This window comes from Ambystoma mexicanum, chromosome 9 (genome assembly GCF_040938575.1).
Source record: "Ambystoma mexicanum isolate Mex_15411 chromosome 9, UKY_AmexF1_1, whole genome shotgun sequence".
NCBI classification, from domain to species: Eukaryota; Metazoa; Chordata; class Amphibia; order Caudata; family Ambystomatidae; genus Ambystoma; species Ambystoma mexicanum.
In genome coordinates this window covers 655,568,057-655,581,993 of record NC_090931.1, presented here as the reverse complement: position 1 = coordinate 655,581,993, position 13,937 = coordinate 655,568,057, and the positions used below count along the sequence as shown (strand labels likewise).

General features: G+C 46.6%; 1 protein-coding gene across 6 annotated transcripts in view; it reads right to left on the bottom strand.

Moving 5' to 3' along the window:
• INPP5K (inositol polyphosphate-5-phosphatase K) overlaps positions 1-13,937 on the bottom strand; it is a 697,161-nt gene that overhangs the window by 471,004 nt on the left and 212,220 nt on the right. For 4 of the 6 annotated variants that reach the window (XM_069615422.1, XM_069615421.1, XM_069615423.1 and 1 more), the window contains one exon: positions 12,350-12,431. In XM_069615422.1, coding sequence (XP_069471523.1) covers positions 12,350-12,429 — 80 coding nt within the window. In that variant the 5' untranslated portion in view covers positions 12,430-12,431. Of the gene's footprint in view, positions 1-2,114; positions 2,899-12,349; positions 12,432-13,937 lie in introns of those variants that run through there. The other 2 variants (XM_069615419.1, XM_069615420.1) reach the window with 2 other exon arrangements.

Sequence of the window (13,937 nt, the reverse complement as noted above, 5' to 3'; positions counted from 1 at the left end):
TTTGAGTTCTACTGGGCACCAGCCCCCTTGCCCCCTCCCCACCCAGTCCACCCCCCTCCTTGCACTTAAGATGTGAACCCTCAACCCCTACACCCTTGCCACTCACTTAGCCCCTGTCACCCTCTCCCCACCCCCTTTTGTTCACTTGCACGCTCTCCTCTTTACCCTGCACTCCCGCTTCCACTCACTTCGCTTTTCACACAGACCTGCACCCCCCCTCGCACTTCTTTACTGCACTTGCTTGCACAATCTGAATGTCACTAGGCCTAGTAGGCCTGTTATCTTTCTCCCTCCCCCCCTTTTGTCTTGGGGTGCCTTGAAACTACATTTGTTGTATAGGCGCCTTACAAATATCCAATAAATAAAATCCCTACCCAATAATTGCCACAATTGTGGGGGAAATGATTCATACCTCTGTGCATGATGCGGAGTGCGACATAGCAGTACCCTAGGGGCGTCCCACTCCCACTGGCAAGGCAGGGAAGGGAGAAAGCAGCTTGCCCAGGTAGCCTATCTGAACACCGGTAAAGCAGTTAGTTGGGTGCAGCTTCCCTACACCCATTATGAATGTATGTGCCCCATCACTCATTTATGCATTCCCAAGTTTCAGGTACAGCTGCATATTTTTCTTCTACCCGCTTTTGAATTGTTTTCAGAGTTTCTACGAACTACAACTGCTGGTTACTGTCTTGCATCCTATATCCATAGAGTACTTGCTTTCACAATGGCAAGTACCCCTGTGCATGCTAACTTTCCGAGAGCTGGGATCTGTTTCCAGAACCTTCACCCTGGCCGTCCGCCTCTGGCACACTGTGCTTAGGTCCCAAGTACCTCTGCTCAGCTTTACTTTTCTGCCTAGGATGACAAGGTGTGGGAATCGGGATCTACGATTCATAGAAACTGTGTGAAGTGTTTGACATTTAATTCTGTGCAAAGAACATTTACCATGTGCCCCAGGTTAGAGGACATTGCAGGAGGCTGTCATTCAAGGCTCATTATGAAAGAAATATGTATAGAAGCAGTGCTAGCTATTAGAAGTTTAGACTACTAACTGCAAGTAACAAAGTGGCTTGCCTATCAGACACATTGACATAGTGCACTGATTGTTGCGAAGAGTACTTAATCTATGCGAATGGAGACTGTAATGTGAAGGTCATATTGGGACCGGTTAATTCAAAGGTATAGGTAGCGTATGCCCAATCATTCCCTACACAAAAGATTGGATAAAAGAATATAAGTATCACATGCAGGTGGAAGTATCTTCGGGGGTGCAACGCCCCTTCCATTGAATCTCTTCTTCCATCACAGGAGTGCGCCATTTCTACCACACACCATAACGCACAGGAAAAAGGAGCTCCATTGGCACTAGACAGACAATCCGACCATCCGCGGCTCAGAGTAGACACAGAACCTGAATCTAAAGGCTTCAACTTGATAAAGCTCCAAGGCTCTAACTAGATACAGAACACACATTGCCAAAGCTCCACACAAGAAACAAACTGCAATCCCAATGTTCAGACTAGATATGACATCTGAACCACTGGGAGCCATGCCAGAATCTTGAATATTTCAGCTACAAAGCTAAATACTGAACCTGAACACACAGATAGCAATCTCACAAGATGCAGACTCTGTCTTGTCACTAGAACCAGACTCAATACTAGGGTTAGCAACTAGATTTAGAACGTGAACTTGGAAGCCCTGGACTAGAAAAATAACTTGAATTCGCATGCTTTTACAGTAGACACAGAACTGTGTGATTCAGGACTAGAAATCCCCAGGTTCGGTGAAGGATAGAGAAAAGTTCTTGTTATTAGACACAGAACCTGAATTCCCAATGGTAAGCAAAGACACAAGACCTGAACCCCAGTGTTTACAGATGAGGTGCAGAACACCAACTGCAAACCCTTAGCACCAAATAGAGAACAAGAAGCCCCAAGTCGTAGTCTAGTTAGAGTGCCTTAACTTTCAAAACTTAGTGCAAGATACAGAACCTGAACTCCCAAGGAACCGACAACATAATGTACAGAAACTCCTAAGCTTGGCACCGGACACAGAACTGAAATTCTCAAGCTTGGAACACGAACAGAACGATTCATTGATAGATACAGAACCTGAACTCCTTGATTTTTGGGGGCAGCTTCTTCTCCAAGATGAGCAAAGCTTCATCCAGGGTGCGCGAAACTTCCTCTTGGATCTCCTCATCTGAGCTGATGTCTTCCACACATGCCATGAGCTCGGCCACCCGTTGGCGGAGCTGGAAGCGCCCAGTGGATCCTGTGCTGCTAAGGCTGTCTGAGCGCACGCGGGGCACTGCCTCCCAGCAATGCAGTGCCAGGGGAGGCTCCTCCGACTGCTCATACCATGAGCTGAGACTGTGCATGTTTCAGGGTGCAGTGGTTGAAAGTGGAGGAGGAAGGGGAAGGGTCCAGAATTAGGACTCGCGGCGTGGGTAAGCAGAAGTATCCAGGGTCTTACAGAACATCAAAAATAGGGGGGAGCACCTTTATGGAAGGGTGGGCACAGTGTGCCGGGAGCATGCAGGATCCTGTGGTGTCCCCAGAATCGAGGGATGTTAGAGGTAATGGAGAGCACAGAGTGCTTAGGGGCCCGAGCAGCAAGGAAGCTCGGAGCCAGTGGAGTGCAGAGCCCAGGAAGCGTCCTTCAGCGCTCATGAACTTCTGTTCCCCAGGGCTCTGATGGGCGAGTGCAAGGAGCCTGCGAATTAACAGAATCTCCAGCTTTACCGTAGGGTCATGTGATGCAAGCCATGCAGCGTGAGATGGTCTCAGACCCGCAGACGCAGCCTGGCTCTGTAACAAGGCGTCACGCGATGGGAGATATTTCACCGGCTTAACTATTACCGAGAGCGCGAGCTAAGCAGCGCTGCCCGGGCCCCTTAGCCGTGCCAAGACAGGGACATCCCAGCAGCGAGGCGCCCACCTATACCCCCAATTAAGGCAGTGACAGTGCCGGCCCAAGCAAGACACAAAGACCCATCCGTTTTCAAATTCTATACGCAATTAAGTGCCACATTCCCTGGGAGGCTTCAGTTCTCATACTAGGGGCAATAATCACGCATGACTGGGTTAGGAAAATGACCCATTTTCGGGCGCTAATCAGCTTATCAGAGCAGAGCACCGCTGCCAAGTGCCGTCCGTGACTAGAAATTCCACCATCCCTGCGATGGCCAGGCAGAATGCACCAGTTCCTAGCAAACGCAGCTCGACCTCCAAACCACAGGGGCAAGGCCTACCCACAGAACTAACCGGTGAAAAAAGTGTTCAAGGTGCTGCCTTTCGCTTGCTTTATTTACGATCTAAACAATATCGTGTTTATGTTGATCTGTCACTCATTTCGTGACATCAATTGTGAATTGTGTATTTTTTTCCGTTTTCTTTTTTTTTGCCTTTTTACCGTCGGGGGCAGAGGTGGACTGGGAACTAAAAGGAGGCCCTGGAAATAATTTATGGGCACCAAAAGAGGCCCTGGAAATAATTTTCGAAGTGGCCCCATATGACGCATTTCCAGCAAGCCCAATGCTTTTCCTATGAGAACATTTTGGAAATTCCACACAAAAAAGACCCAGGGTGCAGAGGCCCTTCGGGAAATCACCTAAGGCCCACACCAAAGGCCCAGTCTACTCCCTGTCCACTTCCAGGACGCGCGACGGCGTGCACCCCGCTGCTATACTGCACTTACCCATTGTTTCTTTACTTTTGCGGGGCGGCAGCACACACAGATGCAAGAGTCAATTCAGGGAGCATAAACACGATGCCTACCCCATGTTGCGGGGCGGCAGCACACACAGATGCAACATGGGGTAGGCATCATGTTTATGCTCCCTGAATTGACTCTTGCATCTGTGTGTTGTTGCCGCTGTGTAACATGTGGTTGGCACCACGTATTTGCCCACCAATCTGTAGTAATCCTTTAACCTAAAGCACTTAATGTAACTGTACTGCAACCATATTCTTAAGTTAAAGCGCCTTGATACCCCAGGGTTTTGGTGCGCTATATAAATGTAAAAAAATAAAAATATAGGCCAGTCCACCCCTGGTCGGGGAAGCCAGCCCTAATCCTCGCAACTCACCCGACGCTTCTCTTACTCTACCCCTCCTTTTCCCTCGCATTCCTCACATTAACTTGATTTCGATGTGGGTGTGCGCTCGGGAGACATTTATTTGCCCCCATCACTTATCTCGCCAGTAGAGTACCTACATTAATAAACAAATCCCCAGGGCGTGCTGGTCGGAGAACGTTTTCCAAATTGTATGGCTTATTTTCATTTGGTTAGTATAACGGTGTATGTTTCTGTTCCATGGGTGTTGCTTTTTTACTGTACATGGTTTTAAGACGTTCTCGTATTCTCCAGGTCATTGCACCAACATTTTTTGTATCCAAGGTTTTTGAACCAAAATGATCACCCAAGTATGAACCTACCTGATGAACGGCTCTAAAAAGGGGCAAGCAGGCGGAAGGAAACGCCGCTGAAGCCAGACCCTGGAGCATTCCTGCGGGAATCTCTGTAAAGACCTTGCAGTGGCAGTCGGCGCAGTCCTTTCTCCTGCACGATCTATTATAGGTGGGCAGCCATCAATCAACGGGATCCAGTCCAATGAGTGGTTCCGAGAGACATCTGACAGATGAGGAGAGCAAAGAACTCAGCACTGCACTACATCCCGAATTTCAAAGCTACTCGTCATTGTATTCTGTATGCCCATAAACTGTGGAACCGATAGCTCTATGGGAACATGCACCCTAAACAGTAAATACATAAAACAATACACAGGAACTTGCTTTGTGTTGGCAATAAAAAGGCCATGGCTTTTTATTAAACATAATACTAATAAAACATAACTGAGGGTATTACCCAACAAACAGGTGTGCAGCGTTTTCCTAGTTCTGTACTTTTGGGCACTTGGGCCAGGAACTGGAAGTTGTCCTTTGCTCGCATGGTGCTCCCAAATCTATTTGTTGGGAGCTGTAAATGGGCTGATGAGCACTCCTGTGCCTGATGGCAGTTTCCTTCCAGGCCCATGCAGCCTTCCCTGTTCTTCTGTTCCACGACTTTCGGACAACGACCATTGTCCTGTGCTTGCCCAAATGTACGTTTTTCAGGGGCGGGTGGGATCCTGACAAAAGAAAAGCTGGTGTTCTTTGCAGCCCTGCCTATACTGGGCAAATATGCCCTGGGGCCATGCCATGATTATGGCTACTGGCCACCCAAATGACCTGGCTGTGCCGACAACCACTTCACATCTATGTGTGGGGCTTCCTGCCTCTCCCCTCATCTATTGTTAGTTCTTTCCCCCTCCCCATTCTCTGTACCCGTGGGCAGCTCCCCAGGCTTAAGGGCATGTGCCCTTGAGCTCCATAGGGTGGCCCCTCATTCCCCGGCACTGGACACATACGTCCCTTTTCTGCCTCCAGGGACCAGAAGTACAACAGGGGTCCCCTGCCATCCCACAGACACCCAAAAAGGAGAAGAGAAATTTTTGGCAAAGAAAATACCTCTCCCCACCCCCATTGTGAGGTCACAGAAGCAGATCCAGAATTCCATAACCTCTGCTATGTAATCACGGTAGGAAGATCTAGCATTCATAGAGGGAATCGTTTCTAATGGCTTCCTATGGAAGCTCTACACAACAATATAATGATGACAGGCCCTTTAAGAGAACAATGAAAGACTCATCAGGACAGGCGTAAAGAACAACGATCATTCACCATAGGACACTGGGAACCCGGATCCTCCTCCCACTGCGCGACAGAGACTTTCCTAGAGAGAACACTTTAATCTAAACAGTCAAATCATCAACATAATGATACGAAATCCCAGGCTGGGGATTGACCAGAAGACCGGTTCTTCTCTCTCGCTTGGCGTGGAGCTGCATCACCGCCTTCTGAGACCGCGCAGAATGTAGAGGCAATTTTGTAAATCGTACTAACCCCTTGCAATTTATGAGGACTTGGTTCAGCTCTCTCAGCAACATGCGCTCCAATTGATGACATTTATCGAAACTTTTTGGTTCAAACGTAACGAGCCAAAAATAGAGTTTCAGCACAAAAAGATTGACAACTCATTTGTTAGAAAAAGTGGCACTTGCTAAGGCTGGGGGTTAGGGGTTTTGGGAGACTGCCCAATTTATTTATAACAGGAGAGGGTGTTTTGTTTAGAGGGAGCATTAATAGGAGGAGCGGGGACTGTGGCCCATATATTTTCTTAAACTGAAAAATCCTTAACAGATCAAAAAAGATTTCCGCTTTATGATTTAATACATTTGAAGCACATGCTTTTCTGCGTAAAATTTCTAATTTTAAAAAAAAAAATTACAAATGGTTTTACTTAATGACAAACTATTGTATTTGTTTGACATTGCTTCTTACAAATACATGTTTGTAGCCCCTGTTTTTTTTCTGGCCTGGGAGCGTACTGTATAAAACATACCCCTGGACAGAACTGGAACCACCCCACCATCCCAGACCAGCTGTTCCTGTGAGGCAGTAAGCAACCTGCAAATAAAATGGCTAGTACAGGCTATGGGCTACATCCTGAGCTCTTAGGTCACTAAGAGAGGCAGACACCAGAGTGAAAACACCCTTAACATTTAAACATGTCCCGAAGAGTTTTCTTGCATGAGCTCCATACTGACTGGGGACCTTCTATGTCTGCTCACCCTGTCTTGGAGGGGCATTAAAGACCCTTAGGGTGAGTCTGACACAACCAATCCTCTTCCTAACCTCAGGTACCACACCCACATGAAGCGTGAGGCCAAAGGATGGCCTCGGTGGGTCATACCATCTTTCTAGGCGGCCTCAGGCAGGCAACCACCCAATCATGCTACCTCATCCCAGACTACCTCCCCTCTACCCTTTATTCAAAACAATGGCCATCTTTACAATCTGCCCTACTTAACTTGTCAACCTACTTAACATACCCACTAATACTTATCCCAACTCTCTACCCCCACTTAACATTTACCCTACATAACATTAAATAAATACACATAACTTCTCATACATATATACATTGACTTACAACATAAAACGCTATATCACAATGGGGTGACTGCTGCAGCCAGTCACCCCTGAACAGTACCTTGAGAACTGTCCTTGTGGCACTGTGGGATTGTCCCCCCGATGTCACTGGAAGGGGCCTGACCCCTCTGGATGGGGCTTGGCTCCCTCTTCTTACTTCAGAGAGGCCCCATCCTGGACATGGGGACTTCTGCTCTCACCATGCTCTTTTTGGTATCTTGGGTGGCCCCCTGTGGGAGCGGAAACCCGCCCACACTTGACTAACTCACCCACGGCCTAGAGAATATGCTGTGGGGGCCCCGTTGCCTGGGGCCCACATCACGGCAGCACGCGGGCCCCATTTTGTTTTCAGCGGCATCCCCATGCTCACTGCTGCGATCCACTGCCCAATAGATTGTTGGGCCTGCCCCCTCTGCAATGCGTGTTAGACGCAGGGGGTGGGCCACTTGCCTTCACCTGGGCTGCTCTGCTGAGCAATCCGTGCCTTTCTTCACCTGGGCCGCTCAACGGAGCAGCCCTGGACTTCCTCTACCTCCTCCTCCCTCTTTACCAGAGTTGGCCACTGAGGCCAACCCGGGACTTTTGTTAACCACTCCACCCTCCTGGGTGGAGGAGGCTTTAATGCTCTCCATCGCTTCACCTCCAAAGACGCACCTTCCATACACCGCCTAGGAGAACTTTGATGATGACTTGCCCGCCTCGCTGGCCACGAGATGGCCCTTTGGGAGCACTGCTGAACAGCCCTGTCTGGGCCACCCACCACACATGGTGTGGGAAAGGCTGTGGGCACAGGCAGCCCTTGCCACGCTGCCTGGCCCCTGAATGTCACTGGGCACGTCCTGTCTGGTCCCCAGACGGGCTGACAGGTTCCACAACCTGGGGCAGCCGAGCTGCCCCCGGCATAGCAGCTCAGGCCCCCTGGAGTCAGTCTCTGGGGGGCTCCCCCATGCAATGCCCGATGGCTTTAGGCCCCAGGGAGTCGCTCAAGACAGCGACCCACCAGGTAAGTCTGTCTCCTTTACTTTTTCTCCTCCAACTGTCCTTTTTCAACTGTTTTTTTTAAATCCCACTGGATTCTTTTCTCTCCCCTCCCCTGCCCAGCCCATTCCTGGACAGGGGAGTTCTATTCCTTTGTTCCCTTCTTTTCTTTACTTTACTTTTGACATTCCATATAGCCCCATGGTGCGCTGATTGGATTTTCTCACACAGGACATCTAAACAAAACACTACACTTTATAAAATCCTTTATTGCACTGGCATCTGTCTTTCTTTTTATGTATTCCCTCAGATGGTAAGCACGTAGCTGCACTAGCCAGGCCCCAAGCTGGTGTCAGATTACCATATTTTCCCCACAAAATAAGACTCTGTAGTTACAGGAATCTACTGTATCTCGTCAGACAATCCTGAAATAGGGAGCATTTAACTCTGCTTCTGAAAGCCTTTTTTATTGAATTGTTTTACTGTTAATGTTGTCAGGTTACTTAACAAATTAACTCCTTTTCTGTGCTAGTAATCAAGTTAATATGGTTTTTGTCACACCATTTAATTTTGACCCAGTTCTTTATTACATGGCTGCATAATTTGAGTGGCTAGGGCATTTCGTTTTTTTTTTCTTTTCAGTTACCCGAGTCTCGAACTATTCTGGTCAAAATAACCAATATCAACCAGTTAGTTTCGGTCTCTTCATGAAACCACGGATGTCACTTGGCAAGGAGGACTCACCCATTCTCAAGAGCAGATCCAAACTATGCCCATATACGCACTGATGGATTCACCTCAAACAGAGGTCTGCAACCTGTGGCTCTCTTGATGGTTTGGACTACTATTCCCATGGTCACACAACACAGACTACGCTGGCTAGGATTGACAGGAGTTGTAGTCCAAGACAGTCCACGAGCCAAAGTTTGCAGAACTCTCACCTATAAACAATCACCTTACTCACTGATCAGCTAATCATCATCTACCTCACCCCTGCAATAATTGTCCATAAGACCAGCATCAGTAACAAGGCACCATGAAATTGCAGCCAGGTGACTTAGTGCTACAAACCATCATTAAATGTGTGTGCATGGTGGGGGTTTACCATATGCACCGATTTATACATTTCACCCCGAATATGGCTATTCCCCCGACCCCACCCCCCCATCCATAACAAAGAACAGTGGATATGGTGGCGTTCCTCAGGATACCGTTCCTATCCTGTGCAGGCTGTTGGCCTTACATGTTTTTCAATGTATAGATCAGCCAGCCTGTGGGCACTATATTGGGATCACAAACCGTTGGCGAGCTCTAAAGGGCTTTGTACTAGTATTAGGTGGCTCAGACGCAATAAAAAGCTGTGCATTTAAAGCTCTACTTGCAGGAAAACAGAAAGGAGCTTTGTTCATAACACAACCCATGTGTCCCTCCCAGGCGTTTACGGTGTGCCATGTGACCTTGCAGACTGTGTCATTAGCCTAACCCCTCATTAATGAGCCGAGACAGCAATCATGTGCCTCGGCGGGTTTATGCAAAAGGCTCACCCACCATCAATAGGCCTTTCATGTCTAAAGACCTGGACAGGCTACCAGCAGGGCATATCGCCAGCACGGAGCGCACACACCAAAAGAGGGTCAAACTCAGAAAAGGGCTACAATATGATGCCAACACAGGAAAAGAAAGCCAATGGAAGCTGAAGACCCCTCAAGGTCATGTTCGAATCGGACGTAAGAGTCACACAGGAGGATGTATCCTGGATACCGAGAAAACTCTTGGCGCGTATGTTTGATCCCTTAAACATGGCTTGGAGTTTCATTTCTAATATTTTTTTAAACATACAGAGAATACATTTTAAAAACCAAATTACATCATTTGATTTGCAAAATGAAACTTCTATAAACATACAGATTTCAAGTTTTAAGTTTTTAAAGTCACTTTCTTTCCGATCATTCTATTAGCCTTTTTATCTCTCAGTGATTTTTGTCTTTTCTTTTTCCAACACTGAAAGGGACTCTGATAGTCCCAAACATAGCCATTTCTTCCAGCCACTTGCCCCTTACTTCAATCCTAGTTGACCTGCAGCTTCGCAGCCCTTTTGACTTCGCCAGCATTGAAGCTTTCTTTCTCTGTTCCACGGACCTTCCAGATCTGCTCTTTGTTCAGTTATAGCCTTGACAAAACAAAATCAACCATTTTTAGCTTTTTTGTACTTGACCAATAAACTTCGACAGTCGGCAGGGACATTAATGGGTCAGATAACATCGCGGGGCAGATTTACATGCCCAATCAAAGTGGGCGGGTAGATGGAATTTGGGGGCGAGGGACGGTGGGAAAATGAAACAAACGCTGCACAGGGGGCTCGGAACATGGGAATTACCATGAGGTAAGGCCTGCATTCTGAAATCCCTAATTGGCTGGGAAGACTTTGGTACCCGCCCTCCCCTAGGGTGCTAATAGACGTTAATATCATGTTTCATACCTAGATGGCACTTTAACTAGTGCGTTAAAGCTCTGAAGAGGCTCCATATGAACTCCAAAAGTCGTTTACCGCTTCACCTGCGTTTGTCTTCGAACCATCCATTTTTGAACGAACATTCCTTTATTGCTAACACGGTCAGCATGCGTCTGAGTTTGCAAGCTTAAGGTTACACATTTGGGGCCGGCTCAGCAAAGTCCTGGACCGTGTGCAAGACGGAGCTGGCCTCCCCTTTAAAAGAAAGAACCCAGTGTTTTGTGGTCTGTTTTACCACTGATGAACCCAGGCCTCCTATGGAATTGGCCAGTGCCCCGCAATTAACAGTTGTTGTAACGCTTTGCTGCGGTTGAGGGACACTATGGCCCTCTTTCTGCATTCGGAAGGGCAGCAGTTGAATACTGTTCTTTTTTTCTTTAAAAAAAAAAAAAAAAATAGAAAGGAATACTCGATACATATGTGTCACCTCTCTGAAGATGAAGCACAGCCGAGCACACTACCGGGGGCTCGTGTCTGTTCTGAGGCACCCATACTCGGGATTGCTTCTTTTGCAAGGTGCATGCACCCATGCAAAGCAGAAGCCCAGGTCTATGTGCGGCCAAAGTTAGTGGCATTAAAGAGCTGGGCTTGAGGCCCGTTCTTTAATAGAAAGTTGAGTACCAGGCAAGGAAAAGATCATCATGTACTGTTTTTAAAGGTGGCGTACTTTCGGAAATCTGGTCCTTGACGACGTGGATTACTGGAAATGGAAAATATTTCAAGGCTAGCTTGCTTATGATAAGGGCAGAGCTGGGAGCATTTCTGCCCCTGTAGTGAAAATCAAAAGTTGGCAACTCACGAACCCACAGTTTAATTTCCTGATAACTGCTGTCAGCACAACCGAAGCATTTATTTGTGATTAAGAAGTTTGCCAAGCATATAACATCTTTATAAATATAACCTGTGGTAATACACAAAGGAAGGGGCACAAACATTACAGGGTATTTGTGTGGTAGTCCGACAAAAAAATAACAAAAAAAGAATACAAATTTCATAGAAAACTAGTGAACGCAAGTTTAAGCAGCATTTTGGAGTTTGAAAATGACTTATTTTCTATGAAAGTGTAATATCATCACATTTGGAAAACAATAGTGTGCCCAGCACACCCCAGTGATAGTCATGGCGCCTTGATTCCCGGTGTCCCTTTCAGGCCAGAAGAAAGAAAACAGGCGAGGTGACGCGGCATTGACGGCTGGATAAAGGAGCGCAAAGCAGATCCGATCACTGAGCTGTGCCCGGCAAGGCCTTGTCAGGGCTGAGGCAGAGACATGTGATGCCGGATCTCGGACCTGGCGGCCTATTGACCAGCACTGCGGAATACATCAAAAAAGAATCTCAAGCTTGAAAGCAACACCCAATCATTTAGAAAGCAGCTGAAAACCACACTACGCACGTTTGGGCCTACTTCACTTTTCACTTGTACTGTCCTGTGAATTCTCAGTCTCTGTGTCTGTGTCCCACCCTGATGCTTGCAAGCTTTCGGCACGTTATACATATATAAATAAATAAAATAAATATTTCATGTTTGGCTATATATAAGTATGCTTTACGTGAATTGTAACCTTAGAAATACATCATAAAATTGTTACGAAAATAAAACCTTCATTTCCATGGCGAACTGTTGGCACCAATCCGAAAAATATGCAAAATGATCAGATTGCATGGATATATAAATCGCTGACGATTTAGTATTGGAATTGTTATCGTCCTGAATACGAATAAATCGATAACTTCATTTCCGATATATGCACAATAGTCGACAAAACTAGAGTGCACTTTCTGCACAATAAAGGTCTTCGCACCAATGAAGGCCCCTCTTACCTGAGCTGCTTCCAAGAGCACGGCACGTGTGTTTTTTCGAGTGACTCAGTCAACTCTGCAAGGTTCATCGTCGTACTCATACCTGAAAATACAGAAGTGAAATGGAATGAAAAACAAGGGTTTTCAGTCAGCCTGCGAAAAGACGCCCTCTTAGCAACTAAACATGAAATCGAACCCGAGGCCTGAGCAGAACGAAGAAAACAACAACGCACGACAAACTAGACATTACACGATTTGATTCAAAACACCCTCTGTACCTGACAAACATTCCGTGTCCTGCACCCAATATTCAGACTCTTCCAGACGCTACTCAACGGAAATAAGATTTTCAGGCTCAACTAGACAAGGTCAAATAGCCACTGCGCAAATGGGCGTCACTACGACTGGATACAGCCTCTGGTTGGTAGCGGTGCGGAATAAATCAACATAACTAAGCTACAACAGGCGCCTGATTTTGAAATACCCACCCATGGCGCGCACACACACGCACCCACCCATGACACACAGACAGACGATCACGGGTGCCGACTCTTTATTTTCATTCAGGGGGCGATTTTTGTTCTTGTGCACTTGCTGAAACCTTAACACTAATGCAGTAAAAGTATCACAATTTGCAACAAAAGTTGTAATTACGTTAAAGTGTTTAGTTATAGCAGGTGATTCTTTTTTTTTTTTTAAGGTATCCTAAGGACCACTCCGGTACATTGCTTTGTGCAGGTGTTGCTATCACAGAAGTGCAGCCATGCCTCACCCTATATTTCTTGGTTAGGAGAGGTACATGTTTTTCACTTCAACCAGACAAGAAAACAATAAACACCTAGTGTTATCTGGTGAATGTTTTAATTGGAGAGACAAAGGTTTCCCATGAACAAGCATGAGCAACTAAGTGTAGCGAGGGAGCCCAAGTTTCCGGGCGATATGGGGTTCTCCCGCCAACAAAACATACAAAATAATGAATGAAAATGGTGCATTTTACAGCACACTTCCTGTGAAAAATTGGGTAACAAGCAACATAGCTTGCAATCGTGTTGTAGGATAACACATTACAAATTCCAATAGATGCCAAGTCACCAACATTGCACAGGAGCATCCTCCAACGCACTTTCATTATGCCTTTGCTCACAATTTTGGGGTATAAAAAGCATTTGTTTTTTTATGGCTGTGGCCTTACATGTCCATGCTGGACGCACTAATGCATGCCAGCATCCCCACGTAAGAACATACTCATGCTGGCTTTTTGGCAGTAAAAAAAAAAAAAAAAAATGCCATGCCACTGAAAGAAAACATGGCCCAGACTAGCTGCACCAATGTAGGCCACGTAAGAAAAAAAAATCATAATTTTTTTTTACTATTAATGCCAGTAAAAAATGTCACCCACCAATGTAGGCTCCCCCCACCCCCAATTGGAGGACTGCTCCCCGCTCAGCATTCACACAAGCACTTGACAAATCAACTTCCGGTGCGTCGTGGTCCAGGGATGAATATCGGTTTCTAAACCATCAATCAGGCCCACACCTCTAGTACACCAGAAGGGATCCGAACAGATTGGAAACACAAGCAAATTATAAACCTCCTTGTCCAATTTTGG